The sequence below is a fragment of the Dasypus novemcinctus genome, chromosome 21 (assembly GCF_030445035.2).
Source record: "Dasypus novemcinctus isolate mDasNov1 chromosome 21, mDasNov1.1.hap2, whole genome shotgun sequence".
Lineage (NCBI taxonomy): Eukaryota > Metazoa > Chordata > Mammalia > Cingulata > Dasypodidae > Dasypus > Dasypus novemcinctus.
Window position 1 is genome coordinate 61250712 of NC_080693.1, and position 19762 is coordinate 61270473.

The window sequence follows — 19762 nt, forward strand, 5'->3', positions numbered from 1 at the left end:
CAAAAAACGTGACAGGGGGGAGAATCTCTTTCCAAACACACAAAACAAACAAAACTTATGAACGACACTACAAAGACACTGTGGTTATTAAAACCAATGGAGAGAAGAGAGATGCTAATAAGTTAATACTGAATCCCTGAATAAGCTAATCAGATATCTTTATTTCCAAATAAAAGACCTTTACAGTGTGTGACTTAAGAGTGATTCCTACTGTACCCTATCATAAAACATTTACTGAGCACCTGCTATAGAAAATACTGAGCAAATACCACATACAAATTGACAACTTACTCCTAAGATGGTACTCATGGACTTCTTGAAAGTGATCCTAAATTTCTCCCCTGATCAGTGGTTTCAAACCTTTTTTGGGTCATTTACTTCTACTTTTGAAACTCCAATGAAAGCTATTTCCAAGTACCATCTAAGAAAGCGAGTTAATAATTTTATAGCTCAGGCATAACCACTATAAGATATAGAAAAACACCTAGAATTTTTATACCTTTCACATGTTTTAGATATGTTAATTCGTTTGGCATATAAATTTGCAAGAACTATGAATAGTTCCATAAAGGACAGGAGCATGTTTCTGTAGAAAGGACTAAGGCCAAAAAAGTGATGAAGACAGGTTAAATGCACTACTTAAAAAGAGGCTTTCCCTATTTTGATTTTATAGATCCATCCCAGTTCACATAAAAAGGAATGAAAGCCAGTTTTCATTAGTCACATCAAAATGGATTATTCAAATGCAATATTTAATTCCAATTGGCAAAATTTTAGGCCACTGTCTTACCTCTAAATTGGGAACACAATCAAGTGACTCATTTTGCTTTTTATCAAAGAGCCTAATATTTATCATAGAGCCTAATATAATTAAGAAAGTTAAGTATGTTAGGGAAAAAAATCAAAAGAGAGGTAAGATAGAAAAGAAAGTTAAAGCCAAATTAAAGTGACAAAAAAAATCACACCAAGCATTAAAGTAGAAAATTAACTATTCTAGATCTTCAGTACCATACCACTCCTCTTAATTTATCAAGCACACACAAACAAAATAGAAACTTTGTGAAAAAGGGCAGGTGTTGTACTTTACCTTCCGAAAATCTCGCTTTTCAAAATCCGTTTCTGCTATTTTCTCATATTCTATGACTGCGTTAGCATTCTTGAACTATACCGGAAAACCAGACATAGAAAAGTTCTAATGATGTTTTAGATTCAACAACCATAAAAATCAACTAGTCCTTGAAGAATTTTTACTTTCATTAACATAAGAACCAAGGACTTTTCACAAATCCAGTGAAGACGATGTAGCCAAGACTCTTTAATAGAAAGGCTAAGGCTCAATCCTCATTCCTAGTTTAATTTAAAAGTCAGGAATAAACATAAAAAATGCACTGTCAGGGATTGAGCAGAAATTTTGAGTTTCTTATTAAAAGTGGGTTATATGGAAATGGAAAGTCAGAGGTAAAACAAGTTCTAGTTGCTACCAATTTAATTAGGATTTGAATTTACTCCAATTTTTTAACCTCACTCAAATCAGTGCCTTGAAATATCTGCCTACCCCCCCCACACACATACAGCCATCTCAGGATCCCTCTAATTTTCACAGATTTTAAAAGCTGAATGAATTTAGAAATTATATTCAAGGCTCGTTTTACAGATAAGGAAACATGCTCAGGGAGCTGATGGGATTTGCCTGTAGTTATCCAGGTGCTTCATGACAAATGTCCTGTCACTATTCCTCCCAAATATACCACTTTTTAAAAATTTATCACCTTTTTTATATATACCACTTTTGATAAAGACAGGATCAGACCTACCTCCTGTTGCGCCTGAGCGTTTTTGTGATCCAGTTCTAGGGCTCTCTGGAAACTACGACATGCTGCCATGGCATTCCCTAGAGAAAGGTGGCACTTGCCCTCTCGCAGGTGTCCCTGGAAGAAGAAACACAAAAAGAAAAGAAAAGGAGAATGATTGGTCAAGTAGGAAGAAATAAACAGCAACAAACACACACACAAAACTAACACGGGATGAAAAAGACCAGAGCAGTGGTTCTCAACCAGGAGTGATTTTGCCCCCATAGGAACATGTGCAATGTCAGAAGACATTTTTGGTTGCCACAATGAGGGTGTTGTGGGGGTGAGCATTCTACTGATGTCTAGTGGGCAGAGACCAGGGATCCTGCTAAACATCCTACAATACATAGGAAAGCTCCCAGCAACAAAGAATGATCTGGCCCAAAATGTTGACAGTGACAGGCTGAGAAATCCTGGGCTAAAGGAGCTCAACTGCAGCAACTCAGTTTTCCCCAAATAGCCCCATCTATTACATACCCGGACAAAACTGTCATCCAACCTCACTGACTGCTGCGCATCTCCAAGAGCTTCCCGGAACTTTCCGAGCATCATCAAGGTGGCTGCTCGATTACCATAATAGCTAGCATTTTTAGGACACATATCTATAGGGAAGGCAGGAGAATGTAAAACAAAATTTAGCATGGGTTATTGCTTCAAAAACTCAGGGCCACCTCCCTTAGAACTATGCCACGGCAATCAAACCATAACAGGAATCCTGACATACTAAGTTTACAATTTTTCACTACCTGTGCAAATAGACAGCAGCAATGGTAGAACCAATTTAAAATCATTTATACTTAGATTTGATGTATACAGAAGACCTTTTGGGGGAAGGAGTCAGCATATTTATCTTCTAAACAAACTGTGCTTTATGTAATAAGACATTAAAATGAATTTACAGTCATTGAACTGGAGGTGGGGAGACAGCTTGTAAGCATGTTAAGTGAGAAGAATGCTGACATGGAATTAAAATTATGCTGACAGTTGTGATCTATGTATTTTTAAAAAATAAGTAAAAAATACATTTTAAAAAATTATCCTGGCAAATTGAGTATGGGGATGAAACTGGAACTGGACTTTATCTACAAAGCCATTTTCTAGGTAAATGAACTAGCAAATAGTTGAGATGCATTTAGGTAGTATCTTTTTTCCATAACATCCAGAATTTCTGGAATTGCCTATATAATTTGCCAAATCATCAAAGAACTACCTATTAAGCTAGAAAAAGTTATCCTTTTTATAGTCTCATGAGGTCATCAGCCCAGAGTTCACCCAGTAACAGCTGTGAACTCATTAGGCAAAAAGCTACTGTTATTTATAACAGTATTTAGTAAATGAGTATTTTCTAGCATGAGTACCAGATGCTTCTCACCTATGGCTTTTGTGTAATAGTTATAAGCTTCATTGTAATCTTTCTTGGCATAGTATGCATTTCCTTGTTCCTTGAAAGACTCTGCTTCCCTGAAAAAGAGAAAGAAAATCATGTAACTCTATCTAGTAATAACTTCTGTAACCTCATGGGACTGATCTCTGGCCTAGAGTCCCACCACAGGGAGGTGAAAGCAGCATGATATCTGAAGAAATTTACACTTGCTCAATATGTTGAAGGAGTGAAAGAGAACCCAAGTCCTTCAGAGGTTATTTTTGTCATGCAGATACATTCACACTAAATTTAAAAACAAAAAACAAAACATACCTCATGTTGACTGCCTCACCTTGCTTGCTATTCCTACCTGTAGTCATCCTCCCTCAGGACAGGAAAATTTAGAGACTCTCTCAAAGCAACTGGTTTTTTTGTTTTGTTTTCATTATTATCTATTTCCTTCCACTATACCACAACTACTATCTCTTCAGCAAACAGGTAATTCTATTCAGAAGCAACTGATTTCTCACTGTGAGTTGGGTCATATCCTTAGTGTCTCAATGATTTATTTTTCTCTTGAAAAGTAGCTCACGCATTTGTCACTGGAAGACTAGAAGAAAAGCAGGTGGCAAAGGAGTTAAAAGCTTAGCATATCAGTGTTTAAGATAGAGGACAGAGATGAATGACAGCAGAAACTAAGAACTTGGACGACAGCAGCATACAAGATACAGGCTGCCAGTACCATGCTTTAAGATGTACCACCTGTAAGTATTCCTTCTGCCCGTCATGATTCTGTAGGTACTTATTAGTCCTTTAGTACCCCTACAGCACCTTCCATACCAAAGCAGGTGGATAATACCAGAATTCTTCCCTTACCCTTAAGATCCATTTTTTAAATTTGTGCCATTAAACAAATTATACTTTCCTGAAGGGACAATGTTAAATAATTAGGGATTATGTCCCTGACCAAGGAACTAGAATCAAATCTGATATGATCAATGTTTTAAAAAAATAACCCCTATCAAAGATATGCAGTATAAGTCTATTGACCAACTTGAGTGACAAAGATAATTCTTTACTGAAATGACTGCTGCAACATAAGTAAATATTTGAATATTTTTGTTATAAGAATCTGTTTCTGTACACACACATACACACACACAGACAGTTGAAAGGCTGCCTGAAGTGGTCACAGTTCTTAAGCTTGGAAATGGTCTGGGAGCTGACAGCTTGATTCTATAGATAATGGCATTCGGGAGAGTTGTAATTTATTTACTTACATATTTTAAACTACAAACTGGAAAAGCTGACCTCATTTTATTGAGGTGATACTCCCTTTCCATTCTTCTCCATCACTGTTCTGGAAAGCCCTACTAATATGAAAGGCTGCTAGAAGAACGGAGAAGGAAAATGGGAATGATCTAGAAATACTGATTTCAACTGTGATAGATAAAAGCCTCCTTGAGTAATTTTACTATACCAACTGTTACAATGCTGAAAAGAGGTCTTCTGTTATGAAAAGTTCTCAAGAAGAATCTCCCAACTTTAAGAGTTATGGGACCAACTGCAATCTTTCTACATGGCATACACCATCCTATAATACAAAATTAAATGAAGTACTATAAAAATTTTGAGGACCTATGCTTTAAGAGCAGACATGCCAAGAGATTTGAAGAAAGGTGTTCCCCAGCACTGGATTTCAGAAATTGAGCCAAAGTGCTGTAAAGAAATGTAGTAGTAAATACCAAAGGAGAGAGCAGGCCCAAGCTATACCTGAAAGGGTCTAGCCGACTGAGCTAAGAATATACAAATCCTTAAGGAAAGACAAAAGAAACTTGGACAGATGTGTGTCAATCGTATAAAGCTTTTTGGTCAAAACTGAAATAATCTGTAGTACTATGAGAAAAGTGACCCTTCTTTCCTAAAACACTATTCTCTTGGTGGTAAGTGAGCTCAGCTTTGGCTTCTAGTAAAAATGCAAAGGATTACCGTGAAAGATTATTCTAAATTATTGAGGGCTGGTACTTTTCACATATTATAGGCACTAGACAACCAATCAGGTGAGTTTCATTATCCTCATTTTTCAAAGGAGGAAATTAAGGCTTGGAGGTTAAATAACTTGCCAAAGGTCACAATATGGACCCACACATGTCAGACTTCAAAGCTTGTGCACTTTCTACTATGCTAAACTTTCTGTCTAATGCTCACCTTTACCTATCGCTAAGTACTTAAAAAGATATGAGCGGGAAGTGGATTTAGCTCAAATGACAGAGCATCCGCCTACCACATGGGAGGTCCAGGGTTCAAACTCAGGGCCTCCTGACCCATGTGGTGAGCTGGCCCACGGGCAGTGCTGATGTGTGCAAGGAGTGCCATGTCACGCAGGGGTGTCCCCAGAGCCGCCCTGCACGAAAAAAGTGCAGCCTGCCCAGGTGTGGCACCACACACACACACAGAGAGCTGATGCAGCAAGATGACGCAACAAAAAGAGACACAGATTTCCGGTGTTGCTGACAAAAATCCAAGCGGCCACAGAAGAACACACACTGCGAATGGACACAGAGAGCAGACAATGCGGGGGGTGGGGTGGGGATAAATAAAAATCTTAAAAAAAAAAAAAGACATGAGCAATGAATATGAATTTCTTTAAACTAAGACATAAAATAATCCCAGCATATAAAATCTAACCGCAGAACTGAACACTAGATTTAAACAAGCTAAATTATACTCCTAATACTTAGTCACAAAGGGTACAGGGCTCCTTCATGTCCTAAGCTCCTTTTTCTCTAAGACACAAGGTCTACTGAACTGAACTTTGCCTCCCCCAAGAAATGCATTTCAGTTTAGTAAATGGTGAGTAGATTCCATTCTAGAGCAAACAAAGCAAGTAATGCAGAGTCAGCTCACAGGAGAAAGAACAAGAATTGTATTGTGACAAGTTACCATGTTTTTAACCTCACACTACACAGCATCAGGCCAGAACTAGCTATTCCCACACAAGTGCCTCATGAAAAGGACTTATTTTCATAGAAACGGGGTTGATTAACAGCTGTCTAAACAATGGGTACTTAGTGCTTTCAAACTAAATGCTTATTTTTTGCCCCAAGGTCCAATGTCCAAATTGGAGTTCCTCCTTCATTTTGAATCTCCCCACCAGTAGAGGGTAAGCTTTAACCAATGGGCCTGACCCTGCAAGACCAGTTGAGGAAAGAGTGAATCTTTGGAATCCAGTATGGCAGCAGCAAGAACTGAACAAAGCTGCATCAGGAACAATTCCAGGGTCAAATCCATTCAAGTCCTTCCCTGGGAGTCTGAGAAAGGGCTGCAGCTTGTTCAAGTTGCCCTTACAGCAAAGGGACTGAAGGATGAGATGTCAAAGGCATGGGACTGGTAAAAGAAGGAGAAAAGGTGGTTAACACTGGAATTGAAGGCAATCTTGTGGTGGCATCTGTCACTCTACACAACTAATACTATTTAGTCCATCTGATGACCAAAGTAAGGTTACAGCATGTACCTTGGATACACGTCAGTACTGAGAAAGGAAGAATCAGTATTAATTGGATTCATCTAGACCAATGAAAAAGGTAAAGGATTTCAAAAAGAGACTAAATATAAACTACAGATTATTTTCTATGGGCAGGAAATAAAGGTCAGACTAAATCTTGAAATATTACACCACAGCAAAAACAGACTTGGCCTTAACTGACCTGATTGTGCGATGAACAGCTACACGATATCTTTAGCACTTTTTCAGATTTTCAAAGCAATTCCAATGAAGATCCTCAAACAAAGGCCTCTGAAGTGGTTAGAGGAATATCATCACCTATTCTCAACAATGGAAGAGCTATGAGGCACCCATGTGGCTGCAGAGGTTTTCTAATTCCTAGTCCTTTGTTTTTTCCACTAGATTCTGTCATTGTCAAGGTTTTTACATGAAAACTAATTTATCTCATTCCCACCCAAATTTTAAGTCAACACCACTCAGAACAAGCTTCACAGCTCTGATTTATCTAGAGATGCTGGGAATGACTACCTCCACCAATCCAGGCCTTTTACTTTAATACCCAGCAAAAAAAATTTATGAAAACAGCTACTAAAAGGTTTTTTAAAAAATCTGCCCTCTTTGGATTTATGATGAAGGGTCTCTCACTCAACAAGGTCAGCAGTAGAGAGCCTGGCCTTTCCTCTGACAGATATAAGAGAATATGTTCCACTCCTGGACTGCTTTGGTATTTTAAAATGCATTTATTATTCAAAACTAACTTAGCCAATTAGAAAACTGCAACTCTGAAAACCTGCTCTACCACACAATATGTCCTCTAATCAGGCAGTTATATTCTCTCTCCCAAATTAGCAGTCAAACACTATCAAGAAATTCATTTGGTATCAGACAGGTCTTAGCAGGGCTCAGCATCAGGTGTGAAAATCAAACAACTTGGGCTTATGACTGCCAGCCAACTTTGCACATTTACAGCTCAACTAAAAAAAAAAAATTAAAAATTAAAACACCCTAGCTGACATTACAACGTGCTCCAAATTAGAAGTCCCATAAAAATTTCCATTTCCATGCTTACTACAGCAGCACATATACTAAAAATTTCCATTTTCTCTCTAAATACTTTCAAATTGAACACTTAAGAAAAATCTTTGCCACAGGCCAATTAATCTATCTTTTAGCAATTATTTCAGCAACTTTACTCAATCTCTACTATTGGAGGATTCACTGTGTGGTGGTTTTCAAAACATCCTAACAGTTGGGCTATGATGTCAGACAATTTTGGGGAGAATTCTGACATATCACTTATCTGTAGATTATTAAAATAAGGATGAGATTCCTATCTGTACAATACTATTTCAAGATTTACTTGACCCCAGAGCATGAAAAATAAAGACTAGCATGGTTTCACTATTTTGTAACATTTGCAACCTAGGAATTGCTGACTAGATTTTTAGTATGACAAAATAAGAAGCCAGGTTGATTTTATTTCAAGTATTTTACTAGGATAATATATTTTTAATAAAGTTCAGCTCTTCCAATAGTATTGATAATAAATTAAAACATATACAGCAGCTTAACTGCCTTTTGTCTGTTATTTTTTTTTTTTTTGAAGTTTAAGTTAAAAAAAAAACAACATATACAGCAGCTTGAGTGGTCTCTTTTTTCTTGCATTTTCTTGATGTATTCTGCTACTCCTGAAGTGGAAGAAGAATCCACCTTTGCTAAAATTACAACTCAGGATGAAAATACTTCTTTTGTCAAGAGTAGAGGAGTGTTTACGGGGTCTTTGATTTTGAAGAATATTTTCCTGGCAGAAGAACCTTAAAAGGATGCCTTTCCCTTTCCCCAATGACTCAGGGTGTTAACAATAAACAGTACTGGATATTGCCAGTGAGTTAAATATTCTTTATGCATTCCTATAAAAATACTACTTACAGAGTCTCCCTTCCTCTATGATTGTTGTGCTCATTTCATTTATTCAGCCAAATTTACCAGTTGCCTGTTGATCTAGAAAATTCCTTCGCTCTTCAAAATTTTCAGGATCTTGGCCAATGTAAGTAGAAATTCCTTCTACTCTCCTACAGTCCGAGACTCTTGTCCCTAATGGCATGTCACATGACCTGTTCCATGTTGTACTCTTTCTGACCTTCATGAAAGAATAAAGTAAAAGGGGCCTAGGAGCCCGACTTCTATTCCATCTTACCAAAATCTACTAATGTAGGGGTGAAATGTCAATTAATTTAAGTTTCACATTGATAGTGGAAGCCACTATCACTCAAAACACTCAAAACAATCCCACAAATATCTGAGTGCCTGCTGGGTGGAAATAAAGGTTTCATAATGGTCCAGAGAAAAGAGAGGATGGGCTCTATTCCCTTTGCTATCTACTGACAAAGGTAGATTACCCAGCTTCCTTTCCCCAATTTTTTATAGAACAGACAGCTTCTGCTTTAACTTTTTTTTTTGGTAGCAACTGGCAGACTTTAATATTCAAGAAAAATTAAGTCCCTCATACACATTAAAAATACAGGAGGGGAATGGATGCTCAAGTGGTTTGAGTGCCTGTTTCCCACATACAAGGTCCTGGGTTTGATCCCTAGTACTAGTACCTCCTAAAAACAAAAACAAAACAACTGGGGGAAAAAACTCACCAACTCAGGGGAGCTGGTGTAGCTCAGTGGCTGAGTGCTGGCTTCCCACATACAAAGTCTGGGGTTCAATCTGTGACCCTGGTACCTCAAACCAAAAAAAAAAAAAAAAAAAAAAAGGAAATTTCACGCAGACATGAAGCTTTCAATTCCGCCTTTGTGGTAACTTTTAGGATGAGAGTTACATATATACAGTATATTTTACAGTTCCCAAACTTCATAATTACATGCCCTAATGTATACAGCTTGTCTTTACTCTATATACCCCACATTGCTCACATGATTAACACAGCCTAATGTGTACCACTTCAGTCTTATGGAAAAATAAATAAAATGTGTTTTAATACTACAAGATGTTACCATCAGGGAAGCGGACTTGGCCAACTGGACAGGGTGTTCACCTACCACATGGGAGGTCCACGGTTCAAACCCGGGGCCTCCTTGACCCGTGTGGAGCTGGCCCATGCGCAGTGCTGATGTGCGCAAGGAGTGCCTTGCCACGCAGGGGCGTCCCCCACGTAGGGGAGCCCCACAAGCAAGGAGTGCGTCCTGTAAGGAGAGCCGCCCAGAGCAAAAGAAAGTGCAGCCTGCCCAAGAATGGCGCCGCATACACGGGGAGCTGACACAAGATGACGCAACAAAAAGAAACACAGATTCCGAGTGCCGCTGATAAGGACAGAAGCGGTCACAGAAGAATACACAGTGAATGGACACAAAGAGCAGACAACTGGGGGGTGCGAGAAGGGGAGAGAAAAAAAAAAGAAATCAGACAGAGTAGTACATATCATTATGAGTCCACTGGCACAAAATGTAAATATAAATTAATTTATAAAGATTAGAGTAGTGGTTATGTAGGACTGGGGAAGGATTGTTACGGGGTGTGGAGTTTTCCTTTTTGGCGTAATTAAATTGTTTTAAATTTTTTTGTGGTGGTGAATACACAACGTTATGATTATACTAAAAGCCACTGATTATATACTTTGGATAGATCATATGGTATGTGACTATATCTCAACAAAACTGCTCAATAAATAAATAACTGCAAGAATGCCTGAAATAGCAGCTATGTACAGCAGGGGAAGCACAGAGAGACTGAGAGGTAAAGAATTTTCTTGTTAGTTTTTTGTTTATATTACTGAAATAATGAAAATGCTAATGACTGAAGTAATGAATACACAACTATGTGATTAAACCAAATACCACTGATTGTACACTTTGAATGAACTGTATACTTTATTAATATGTATCACTAAAATTGATGTTAAAAAAATAAAAAGGCAAGCACAATGACATAGTTCCCCTTCCCCCACTTTATGAAGATGAATGAAAACATTTGTGTAGAGAGTTAATGTAAGGAAAAAAGTAATTTAAAGCTACACACTTTGGTAACTATGACTAAACATAAGAAATACAAAATTAAACCTTCTAATGACACTTAATGATTGATGTTACATTTTTAGAAAATATTAACAAAAAACTATAAGAAAAAAGAAGCCAATTTGCATAGAACATTTAAAAACAATATTCATGATGAGGGAAAAGGAAAAAACAAATAAATGATTTCAGAATTAGCCAAAATATGTTTTCATTTAAAAAATGTAAGTAATGGTATTTAAAGAATAAATCCTGATAGCAAAAAATTTTTACATAATGAAGCTAACTCATGGGTGTCAAACTGCTTTTGCCTCTAAGAAAAACAAAGATTTGTTTTGATATTAGTTGTAAAAAAAGTGAATACTAGACAGTGAACAAAACATTTCTAAACTACTCAAAAAGAGCATGTATTATTTTCCTTTCAATGAATTTTTCTAATACTTAGGCTCCTTTCAAGTCCCTCTTTTTTTCCCCTTGCAATTAATTTCCAGTTCATTCATGTAGGTAATGAGAATGCCCACCAAATGAACATCTGCCAGGCACGGAGGGACATAAAAAAGGGACATAAAACAAACAGGTTACAACCTTCCATAATTTGTCAAGGCAAATTAACTCCAAGGTCTGCTGTCACTTCAAAACACAATAGCACAATTATAACAAACCTCTGCTCTGCCTTCACCCAAAGAGTGAAAGTGGGATACAAAGTTGATGAAAATTCATTAACACACCAGTTCAAACATTCAGGGGGAGCCTCACCAGGGGCAAAGCCAGGAGGGACCCAAGAGGCACCAAGTGAAAACCAGGAGACAGTCTACAAAAGGCAATAGCACTCTCTACCGCTTGAGTAGGGTAAGAACACCAGGCAGCAGGCTGGAGTTGGGCTGTGTCGCCTTCCTGATGGAAATCCGATCACTGCAGGAAGACGGATGTTCCCACAGAAATAACGCCCCCAACTGTGAGTTTTAAACTTATGCTAGGTTCCTTAAATGGGAGGTGTCACAATCTGTGGTATCTACCTAACATTCATTTACACCCAACCATAAAGCTACCTTTACCTCTGTGAAACAAGCTTCCCTGAAGAAACTCTGAGGCTACAAGTCGATGGCTTTTCGGCATTAGCCAGAGATTTGTTTTCCCAACACATCCCCAAACCTACCACCTTCCTCCCCTCAATTCCTCATTTGGTGACATCTTTCATTACCCTCATGGGGGTACCGGCACTCATCAAAAAATCTAAAACTAAGGAATTATGAGAAAAAGGCTGGTGCCCATTTTCTTTTATGTGGGGGTAGAGGGGAGTGGGGACCAGAGTGGGAAGTCTGGATTGTCAACTGGCATTTTGCTTCCCAAAGCTCTCTTGGTTCCCTAGTTCAACTGATGGCTGACTATCTCAGAACAAAGTACCCTAGGAAGAACTCCCAGGACAGAAACTCCAAGAACAAGACAGGGCGCTCCTTGCCTCTCATATCCTCCCCAACGGCCTAATATTTTTGTCCTTCTACAGAGAATCAGGAAAAAGAGTTACCACTTTATCTGTCAATCTAGCCTCCCCACAAAAGCTGCAAGTGACACGACAAAAGAAAATCACAATGAGACCCTCCCTGAAAGTCAAATATTCCTCTTATTACCATTCTCAAAAGCTTCAACAACTCACACCCCTGCCAATGGTGTGGTAAAACATGGGAATTACTGTTCTGATCTGGCTGGAAAAGAAAAAAGTAATTCAAATAAAATGAAGAGACTAAAGGAATAACTGCACTCTGAATCCTGCTCTTACTGCTATAATTCAGAGAGTTTAAAAGAATACCTGGAACGACCTCTAAGTAACTTCCACATCACTCAGCTCTGGAGAAAGGGGACCAAACATTAGTTGAATAAGGGAGAAATGGGATCTCAGAGGTACTGTGCACGAGGCCACAGGTCACCTAGGCAGCTGCTGACCATTGTTCTCCAATCTTCTAAAGTCCTAGAGAAAGAAAGCAAAGGCAAGTGCCCAGTATTCAGCTTTTAAAAACTTTAAAAATACTACCTTCAATGACTAAGCTAATCTCTGATTGGCTGGAATGTACAATTGAGCTGGGCTTTAAGCCAATCAGAGTTCTGGTCGTTGGGAATAGTCTAGACACTAGAGTAACTGCCACTCAGCCCAAAATTTTATCAAAACTACTCAAGTTTACTTGGCTCTGGTTAATATGTGTATCTGAACTAAAGCAGTTCAGAGCCACAGAGAGAGACCCTTCCTCTCCAGTTGTCATGTTCTAGTTATCATGATTATTTAATAGTTTTGCCATTTAATATCAGGCTTCAATTAATCTGGTATTCAGGATTCTGTATTCCTGGATTTATCCCTTCCTTAATCATGACTCATTTGTCCTATCTTCCATTTCTTCATCTCAGACCCCACACTTAAAATATAACAAAAGAAATTGCTGAGAGCAGTATTTCTCACTGATTTGGGCTCAAGGTCAAAGATAAATTTCCATTCAGTTTTCGTATTTACTGAAATGTCTAAGTGCCTGTCCTAGAACTTCAAGAGGAAGATTATAAGGACAAATTCTTAAATATTTTTAAAAGAGTAAGGAAGAAAGCACCCTCATGAACTCTTCAGTTAAATAAGACCACAAACTCTAAAAGGCCCTGTAGCAGTTTGACATAGTTATGAATTCCAAAAATAGATATTGGATTATGTTTATAAACTGGTCTGTACCTGGGCGTGATTAAATTAAATCTGATTGGGCCACATCAGTAGGGTGATAAAAGGCATGGCAGATAAAAGGCATGGCAAAGGACAGAGTTGGAGCTTTTTGATGGAGTTTTTTTAAATTAAACAGATCATGTAGAATGTTACATTAAAAAAAAGGTAAAAGGTTCCCATATAACCCACATCCCTACCCCCATCATTTTTGCAAATTGTATTTTTTTTGAAGATACATACATCACAAAAAAGGTTACATTATGAAAAACATAAGAAGTTCCCTTATACCCCCCATTCCCACATCCCACTCCTCCCACACTAACAACCTCCCCCATTTGATGGAGATTTTGTTGTTGGAGTTTTGATTTGGAGTTTGATGCTGGAGTCTTGAGCTGGAGTGCTGGGAAGTAAGCACAAAGAGGAAAGAGAAGCAAGCCCCAGGAAGAGAGGACCTGAGCCAGGAGAAGAGCACAGAAGAATAGAGACTGCTCCTTAGACAGAAACCCCCGGTAGAAAGACAGAGCCATTTGCCTGATAGTCTACAGCTGACCTTGTGGAGAAAATAGAGGACCTGAGCCCAGAGAGAAGCAAGACCTGGCAAGAGAGGAACTCAGGAAGCCTGAACCCTGGCAGACGTTGGCAGCTATCTTGCTCCAACACATGGAAATAGACCTTGCTGAGGGAAATAACTTACGCTTTATGGCCTGGTATCTGTAAGCTCCTACCCCAAATATATACCCTTTATAAAAGCCAGCAGACTTCTGGTATTTTGTATCAGCACCCCTTTGGCGGACTAATACAGGCCACAAGAAGCTGCGGTAAAAAAACTGTAATAATAAATAACTGCAACACACCCTGGGATATGGATTCAGGATTCATTCTTCCCACCAACATGGATAGAGAAAGGGAAAATCCTAATCCACAAAGAGTTTATAATGCCTAGGCACTAAGAAAGGGCCTAATAATCACTGCTTTTACTTTCTTCCAACAGGAAAAGAGATTCAGAGAAGTCAAGATTATCAGTTCAAGGAATCAAGTAAGGATGTCCTGGCTTTTCTTGATTCTTTTAGGCCTGATGGTCCAGCCACGGCTAGCTACACGCTAATAAGACACAGAAGTGTTTCCCCTACTGATGAACAACTTGAAATCTCTCAATTTTAGTACAATAAAAGACTACTGATACGGGAGGTCCCGGGTTCAAACCCTGGGCCTCCTTGACCCGTGTGCAGCTGGCCCAAGTGCAGTGCTGATGCACGCAAGGAATGCCCTGCCATGCAGGGGTGTCCCCCATGTAGGGGAGCCCCACGCGCAAGGAGTGAGCCCCATAAGAAGAGCCTCCCAGCGCGAAAGAAAGTGCAGCCTGCCCAAGAATGGTGCCGCACACAGGGAGAGCTGACACAACAAGATAATGCAACAAAAAGAAACACAGATTCCCTAGCCGCTGACAACAACAGAAGTGGACAAAGAAGATGAGGCAGCAAATAGACACAGAACAGACAACCGGGGTGGGGGGGGAGGGAGAGAAATAAATAAATAAATAAAATCTTAAAAAAAAAAAAAAAGACTACTGAGACACCAAGCTGCTTCCCAGCCCAGCAAATACGAACGTGAGATACCAGGACAAGTCCCTTCTTGCTAGTCACCTCAGCCACTGTACATATAAAGTAAAGCAGTCAGCAGCTTCTCAGGAAAATATAAAACTAATACCTTAAATTAACTGAAATGTAAAACCTCTGAAATTTAATCCTCTGGCTCCTAAGAAGCTTTACTTGTTCTGGAGGGCAAAGAGAAACAAATAATCTTCATGCACAGAAACTGATCTATTTTGGAATGCCAAATAATACATCTTTTATTTTAGCTTTTCACCTGCTACTAGGGAAAAGAACTCTGACAAAGTGACAGGCAAAAAATAATTGAGGTCTAATTTCTTTCTCTCTCTAGTGATAACAAACCTAAGAAAATAAAGCGTGTAGCCATTTAAAATGCTGCAACAATGAGGTCCTGTATCATCAAAGCTCCTCTCATTTCCCCTCCTGTGGGACCCTGACAATTTAGCAGCAGCAGCAGGATGCCCTTGAGCAAAGATGCAAGGAAGGAAAGACTGCTTGCTGGACTCCAGGAAAAGCTCACATGCTGGACCTCCCATAAACTACCCAAGAGACCCATTAACTCCCATGTCCCCAAGTGAACTGGTAGCAGGACTGTAACAAGATAGTAACCTGGCCAAAGAACTCTAAACAAGCCAGATTGTAAAAGGGCATTTACAAGGGATGTCCCTGTCTTTATCTCCACTAGGGCTACACAGGTTTCCTAGAAACGTAAAAAAGTGTAAAACAATCTCCCCCCAAAGCTTCTAAATCTCTACCCTGTTTTCAGCACTGGAAAATCATACATAAACAAGGTGGTTTTGTTAGTTTGTATTTCATAAAATCCACACTAATAGATCTTAATATTTACCCTAAGGATGCCTTAAATGGCAGAAAATCAATCTTAAACTTTTTTGAGGAAAAGAATTTGCTTTAGTTGAAAGAGGGCTTTAAGGTGAAACTCATCTTAAAGGCAGTTCTGACAAAAGAGATAACACTGAGAAGGATAAGTTTTTAAAATTACATATAGCCCAAGTCTGTCTCTAGCTATAGCACAAAAAACCACAGAACTCTTCCAAAGCGCGGGTAAAGTATATCCTTACAATTCATTTAAACTCTTGTTTGAGTTGGGAGGAGTTTTGTTTCCCATTTTGTAATTCCTTAATAAAGTATATGAGCTGATGATGCTTAACTCTAAGTACCTGGAAATAATTAGGAAAAATGTGAAAACTCAAAACTAAGAACAGAGAAATACTATGCTCTGGTATCCTGCCTTCTCTGATATCCCAGGGACCTACTACTACACTGCCAAAACTCAGCTCCCAACAGGCTAGGAATTTGAGGCAGTGGTTGTGGTAACTTCCCTTAAACTAAAAAAATATTCCCCTTATGAGTACCTCTTATATTTAAATAGTAGAAATCTCAGAATCCTGATTTCAGATCTCGTGAACAAATTCCACATCATCACCGCAAATCACCTAGACTGAGGCCACAATGGGACTGCTGTAAAAATATGAAATACATGGGAAGAAGACTAAGAGTCTTGTAGTCAATCCCACACAAAAGGATCAAAATAAACTGCAGTTGATAAGGGCTTAAAATCCCAGAACCTTTTTGTTAATTCTGCTTCAGGATTTGAACAAGTCTGACTAGCCACAACTCTGTTCCAATCCCACTTCCATAACCTGCTTTAGCTTAATCCAGAATCCAGAGTGTTCTCGAAAATCACTAGCTCAGCAGCAGCTTCCTCCACTAGTCCGGTCTGGCAATCTCGAGTCAATGCAGTTGCCCAGCAGTGCCAACAGCTTCAAAGCAGTTGCTTCACTTATAAGAGTAGTCCTGGGAGAAATGTGAATCCTGCTTGGGAAGGACGGTGGGGGAGGAGTTCGATATAAAGAGCATAGGACAAGACCCTACTCTTCCTCTTTTCTCTATCATCTCGGACTTTTGGGGCAACCAGGGAGTGGCAAAGCTGACTAGGTTAATAATGGAAACACTCTATCACCTTGGACCCAGACTACCTACCGGTCGCTGGGGTGTAATTACTGAAGAGAAGGTTAAGGAGAGCAAAGGCTTTGGAGATGCAAAGTGCTGACAGAAAACAATGCATAGAAGTTAACGAGAGAAGGCGGGGGTCTGGAGCGAAGCAGGGAAGTCTTCGTTTTCACCGTGCCGCCCTCACCCGACAACAGACCTCTGCGATTCCCCCTGCTTGAGAGACTCGGCTCTACAATAAGAATGACCTTCCTCCCAGCTGGAAAACAAGGCCGTGCCTCAGTTCCCACACCAGGCGGAAGCTGGAGGAAAAGACCGACCCTCCAGAGCGCCCCTTCAGAGGTCCATCCGGACCTGATCTCAAACGAGGGGAGGGATTCGCGAAGGGCGGGGCATCGCCTCAACCGCTGGGGCCTGCATCACAGCAGGGGAGCGGTTTTTCCTAATCAGGAAACTGAAGCTCGCTCCCTCCACTACCCTGAGACCCGGTTACCTCTTCGCCTCTTCGTCGCCTAGCAGCTCTGACTCGGTCGCCGCCATTACCACATCGCACTCCGCGGCAGCCGCCATCTTACCGCCGGGACCAGAGAGCCGGGTGGGAGGCGGGCGGTGAAGAGCACTTCCGGCCGGAGCATCGAGGAGTATAGCGACGCTGCGCCCAGAGGGGCCCCCTCGGGCCCGTCTACCAGCGAGAGGCTCCGCTTGGGGCCAGAGCGGCCTCCCGCCCCCGGAGGTCCACGGTGGTCTCCGCGCGGGGGCGGGGGCCCAGGTACGGTTCCTGTGCGTAGGGGGCGCCACTTTGCCGGTGAGTTGGAAGGAGATGGAGAAGGGCGTCGCCGCTCTAAGCCTTGGCTTTCCTTAGGAGTCGGAGGGCCTCGTTGCCATAGCAACTCCCAGCCCTAGAGAGTCTCCTGTAAGGTTCAGGAGAGTCTGAGTTGGGTAGCTACTCGGTGATCCAGGAATCTGGAGGGGAAGAGCCCCAATACTACCTTCCCGACCTTGGAGGGTAGCCAGGGCTTCCTCCCAAGAAAGTCAAGAAGAAACAGTATGAGCCCGGTTCCCCCGCTTTCATCGACACCTGGAAGCCCTGCCCTGCCCAGCCAAGCCAGGGGAATGCAGGGCGTCTTCACCCCGCGCCTTTCATCCCCCCGGATCTCCAAGCACCAACTGATTTATCACCCTAATGACGCTGACCCTTTTATGAGGCTGCTTTCATGTCAACCGTCTGGGAGTGCCATCTCAGCATTAAGCCTAGGAAAGTAGCACTGCGCCCCTGGAGTTTATAAGGCAGGTCCCTGCTCCACAGTGTCCCTATTACTCCCGTTCCTCATATATAAAGTCCCGGCTCAGCACGCTTGCCTCTTTCTTTCTCCCCCCCCCCTCCTTTTTTTTTAAAGGTACATAGCAGTTTTTCATAACAGCCAAAAAAATGAAGAAAAAAAAAATTAAAATGTTCACCAACTGTTAAATGAACAAACTGTGATGTATTCAAACAATGCAATTCTGTTAAACAATAAAAAGGCACTACTAAATGCACGCAACAACCCGAATATCATAAAAGCATTATTATGTTAAGTGAAAGAAGGCATACACGAAATACTAAATGACTCTATGTATTTGACACTCTAGAAAAGGCAAAACTACAGTGACAGAAAGCAGATTAATGGTTGCTGGGGGCTGGAAGTGAGGGCAGGGGATTGACTGCAAAGGGGAATTAGGGAACTTTTGGGGGTAATGGGAATGTACTATATCAAGATTATGGTGGTGGTGAAAAAAAAAGACTAAGGAAATACCAACATATAAGAGCGGTAACATGATTTTCTTGGTATGTTGAATTTCCAAATAATCTAAAATAAGAATCTTGTTTTAAAATGAGAATAAAAATGTTATTTAAAAACAGCATTATTTTAAAATGTACGATTACACTACATGATCACAAATCACTTAAGTGCCTTTCTGAATGCAGTCTGAAATGGGAATTCAAAGAGGGTAAGGACACAGCTTAATCATCTTTGTAGACCTTCCCTTACCCAAACCAATAATATCTATGGGCTTGAACTAAATTGGGGGAGGAGTTTCTGCAGTCAAATTTTAAAACTAAGGGGAACTAAAGAAGGAGGCAAGGCAACTTTAAAAGGATCTACCCCTTTCTCCAGTAAAACAGTATGTGCCAGTGGCCATACCCTGATTGCATGGTCCCTGCTTCCCAAGTGCTGAGGGAGCTAAAACCATACTGGTCATTTGTCCAGCCCTCTTGGATGTGCCTGCTCTGTGGTGGGCTGGGAGGGCATAGACTCACAGACCACCTTCCTTGCCTGCTAGTCACTTATGGTCTAATGCAGGAGGCAGACCTGTCTTTGACCATTTTCCTACTTAGTTTTCTCAATTCCTAAGCCAGGTCATCTACCCTCGGAGCTTTAACTCCATCTGATGATGACCCCCAAAATATTTATCTCTAGCCTAGACCTCCTTTCTAAGTTCCAGACCTGTATATCCAACTATCTACCAGGCATTTCTTGGATGTTTCACAAATCCCTAAGACTTAACATACTTATATTTATTTTCTTCCCACGCCTCAACAACAGAAAAAAACAAATGCTGTATATGATTCTCTTTTCCTAAACTCACTATCTTGTTGAATGGATTCACCATTCACCCAGGCACCAGATGAGAAAGATGGAAGGCATCCTCAACTCCCTCTTTCTTGACTCTCAATTTATCACCATATCTTGCTGATTTTCCTAGCAAATAT

General features: G+C 40.3%; 1 protein-coding gene across 6 annotated transcripts in view; it reads right to left on the reverse strand.

The window, feature by feature from the left end:
* DNAJC7 (DnaJ heat shock protein family (Hsp40) member C7) overlaps window positions 1–19762 on the reverse strand; it is a 36856-nt gene that overhangs the window by 16329 nt on the left and 765 nt on the right. For 2 of the 6 annotated variants that reach the window (XM_071210658.1, XM_004472428.2), the window contains exons 1-6: window positions 17504–17597; window positions 12542–12700; window positions 3223–3311; window positions 2328–2452; window positions 1815–1928; window positions 1088–1162 (exon numbers count right to left, since the gene is read on the reverse strand). In XM_071210658.1, coding sequence (XP_071066759.1) covers window positions 1088–1162; window positions 1815–1928; window positions 2328–2452; window positions 3223–3311; window positions 12542–12570 — 432 coding nt within the window. In that variant the 5' untranslated portion in view covers window positions 12571–12700; window positions 17504–17597. Of the gene's footprint in view, window positions 1–1087; window positions 1163–1814; window positions 1929–2327; window positions 2453–3222; window positions 3312–12541; window positions 12701–17503; window positions 18169–19762 lie in introns of those variants that run through there. The other 4 variants (XM_071210659.1, XM_004472430.3, XM_004472427.5 and 1 more) reach the window with 3 other exon arrangements.